The sequence below is a fragment of the Gavialis gangeticus genome, unplaced genomic scaffold, assembly GCF_001723915.1.
Source record: "Gavialis gangeticus isolate Ggan-Ray unplaced genomic scaffold, GavGan_comp1, whole genome shotgun sequence".
Lineage (NCBI taxonomy): Eukaryota > Metazoa > Chordata > Crocodylia > Gavialidae > Gavialis > Gavialis gangeticus.
Genome location: NW_017729032.1, coordinates 175,594,053 through 175,597,256, shown reverse-complemented (window position 1 = coordinate 175,597,256; position 3,204 = coordinate 175,594,053). Strand labels below are relative to the sequence as shown.

Here is a 3,204-nt window from a genome sequence, read left to right as displayed (position 1 = left end):
AATAAGAGTTTGTCACAAAGAAAGTGGATATTTATTAGTTTTTCCATCAGGTTTCTTGCACATCAGTGGCAGGTCTTCTTTTGTTCTTAATAATGTTTTTTTGTTACTGTCATTGTAACATCTGGTATTCCTTTTTCTTCCTTTTAAGATACACATAGTTGTTTATAAGAATACACTACAATCATTTAGATAATAACAACTGTGACAAAGACATCTCTTAACCCTAGTGGACTTTTTCATATTTTATTAGCAATGACTATACATGTGAAAGAAATGATACTACTTGAAAACATTTTTCCCTCCGTTAAAGGAGCAATTGCTTGCTGCTTATTGTTGAGCACTTTTGCTATCTACACATTAACATCTGTTTTGTCTAGCAAGTCAGATACATTTGTTCTTCCATGTTTAAGTTAATGCCCATCAATTTAATGGCAAATAAACATGCAAATGGAGGGGTGAACAGGTTACCTAATTCCTAAACAGATAAATGTCAGACTTCACATTTTTATAATATGAAGTCACAATACATATTACTTCACTTGAAGAATGTACTGAGCTTGATTTCTTCACTGTTTTAAACTTTGTAGGCATTCATAGTGTAGAGCGACTAGAAAGATGTGTAAAAATTGTAGGATTTACACACATTCGTTACAAGGATAAGCATTACACAAAACAAAATGAAGAATCAGGCCCACTGAGCACCTTAGAAACATTTTTTTAACATAAATGTTACAGTTTAAAGATAATAATATTATATTGCTAATAATCAGGATAAGGCACTTCGGAAAAAAAGATTCTAGATAGCTATGTCATGGGCTCACTTAAGTGTCATTCGAGATACTCAAATTCTCTTAAATACTGCTTTTTGTGCTCTGAAGAAAAAAAAAAAGTAGTCCAGATACTAAAACACCCTAAAAAAGAATTGTATTTAAATAAAATCACATGTACTGTAAAAAAGTCAGAGAAACATCTCACATGTTATAAACCCTGACCTTACATTATAAAATACAGTAGTGCTACATTCAAAGTTTGTATTAGTATATATCATATAAAAATGTGTACCCAAACGGATACAGAGCACTTTGTGCAGGTCAGTTTTTCTGTTTGCATTGTTGCATCACATTAAACACCATATTTTACAGATTTTTTTTTTATCTGGGTCAGGAAGTAACAAAATACAGTACTTGTAAAGCAAATATAAACATAGGTACTAAACCAAGCTCAGATAGTTGTCAGTTCATCTTCAGGGCATAGGCCAGAAATCAATATAACATTGTCCACTCCAATTTCCCCAGTTTTGCCCTTCCCACGTTCTGATTCAAAAATGACCTAAGAAAGAAGAAATACAAATTATGAAAAAGTAGTAAATTTAAAAATTTAACACCTATTAATGTCAAATTAGATGCTGTATCTACAGAAATGTTTAATTTTTATCCCAATATAGTGAGACTACCAACTTGAATCTTTGCACTTTTTATAATTTACAGTATTTAAAACTGTAAGTTTTATTTAAACTATATTTAAACTATACATTTTAAACTATAACTTTTTATAATTTACAGTATTTAAATTTATAGTATTTAAAAATGATGGATGAGCCTCTACACAAATCTAAGCCAAACTGATTTGCATAAAAGGATTTATTATTGTCAAAATACAAGCAAAATGTTATCTCTATGTCAAAAAATACCCTCCTTTATAGGCGTGTCCACACGAGACGTGTTAATGTGCATTAACCTAATTTAATGCGCATTAGCATGTGAACTAACTTTGGGCATTTATACACATACCTTTTCAGCCTGTAATGCACTGGAGATCTGGTGAGTTGGAGTGAGCTGACATGCAGTGTACTGCAGTGTGTGCAGTTGTATAAACGGTGAAATGTGTGTCAGCGCACAGAAAATGGCAGTGGTGCACTTTTGAACTAAAACACCTTCAAAGTGTTTTAGTTCAAAAACACACCACTGCCATTTTCTCAGCACTGATATGCATTTTGCCACTTATACAAGTGTATGTGCTGCAGTGCCACGCACTTTTAAAAACAGTGCTGTGGCACAAGCATGTGTACAGGTGCCCTTTAGTGTCAAGTGCACTAGCTTTAGTGCCAAATCCCTGTATGTGTAGACACCTACCAAAAATAATTTCATGCTCATTAAATTTATTGTGCTTAAATGCACGTGTAGATGTGCCTAGAATAAAGTAAACTATTATAATAAAGTAGCAGGATTAGGATTTGATATAACCTTGATACATTGGGGAAATGGTCTGAAAAAACACAGTTAAAATTTAATAAGGTTAAGTTCAAAGTATGATGCTTGGGAGGGACCAATCAAATACAGACACAAAATAGGGAACCAACGGTCAGCCTGAAGTACTGCAGAAAAGGACCTGGGGGTGAGAGTGCATCACTAACTAAATATAAGTAAGGGTCCAGCTAACTCAAGGAGGCAGCTGGTTGATTTCATGAGCAGATCCCAGGGCCAGCAGCCATTTTTGTGGCAGCTGATTGGTGGAGAGGGGTGGGGCTGCACAACAGGCAGCTTTCTCAGCTAATCAGCTGTGAAGAGCAGGGGTGGCAGCCATCCCGCCAGCAGCCCTTTGAGCCAGCAGCCCCCAGTGGAATATATGGCAAGGCCACAGTGGCCACAAAGACAGCTGACTTCCCAGAGGAAGGAATTTATTTTCAGTAAATTTTTTTTTCCGTGAGCCCACCAAAATCTGAGCCCACCTGATTTCATGGTTTCCATGAAAATCGTGCAAACGCGAATTTGTTAGGTCTGTAAATATGAATTAACAATGTAATATCCAGAGCTGTAGCCAGGCATTTTGGCACTTAGTGCAGGCCCTGTGTAGAGCACCCCGCTACATGCCACTACATAGCTTTACTTCCATTTGTTTTGACACCTCTCCCATATAAGAGTATCCAGTGCCAGTGCATTGCTGGTACCACCCTTGCTATGGTTCTGGTAATATTGTTTAAAAAAAAAAGCTATAGCATACAGGGATGTATTAATAAGCATGTTGTACAAGTCACAGGAAATGAGTCTTTTATTCCAGGAGTCAGCAACCTACACATCATGAAGGAATTAGATCTGTGTTCAGCGTCCCAAGTTTTACCAACAAAAAAAAAACAATCTCCTGCTGCTGCCCCTCTGTCCCCACTCTGTGTGGTGGGCTGCACTCTTGACCTCCACCCTCCCCCAC

At 36.5% G+C, this 3,204-nt stretch overlaps 1 protein-coding gene across 1 annotated transcript in view; it reads right to left on the bottom strand.

Annotated features, from left to right (window-relative positions):
* Window positions 1–12: 12 nt before the first annotated feature.
* EGFL6 (EGF like domain multiple 6) overlaps window positions 13–3,204 on the bottom strand; it is a 105,806-nt gene continuing 102,614 nt past the window's right edge. The window contains exon 12 of the mRNA XM_019525116.1: window positions 13–1,329. Coding sequence (XP_019380661.1) covers window positions 1,222–1,329 — 108 coding nt within the window. The 3' untranslated portion in view covers window positions 13–1,221. The remainder of the gene's footprint in view (window positions 1,330–3,204) is intronic.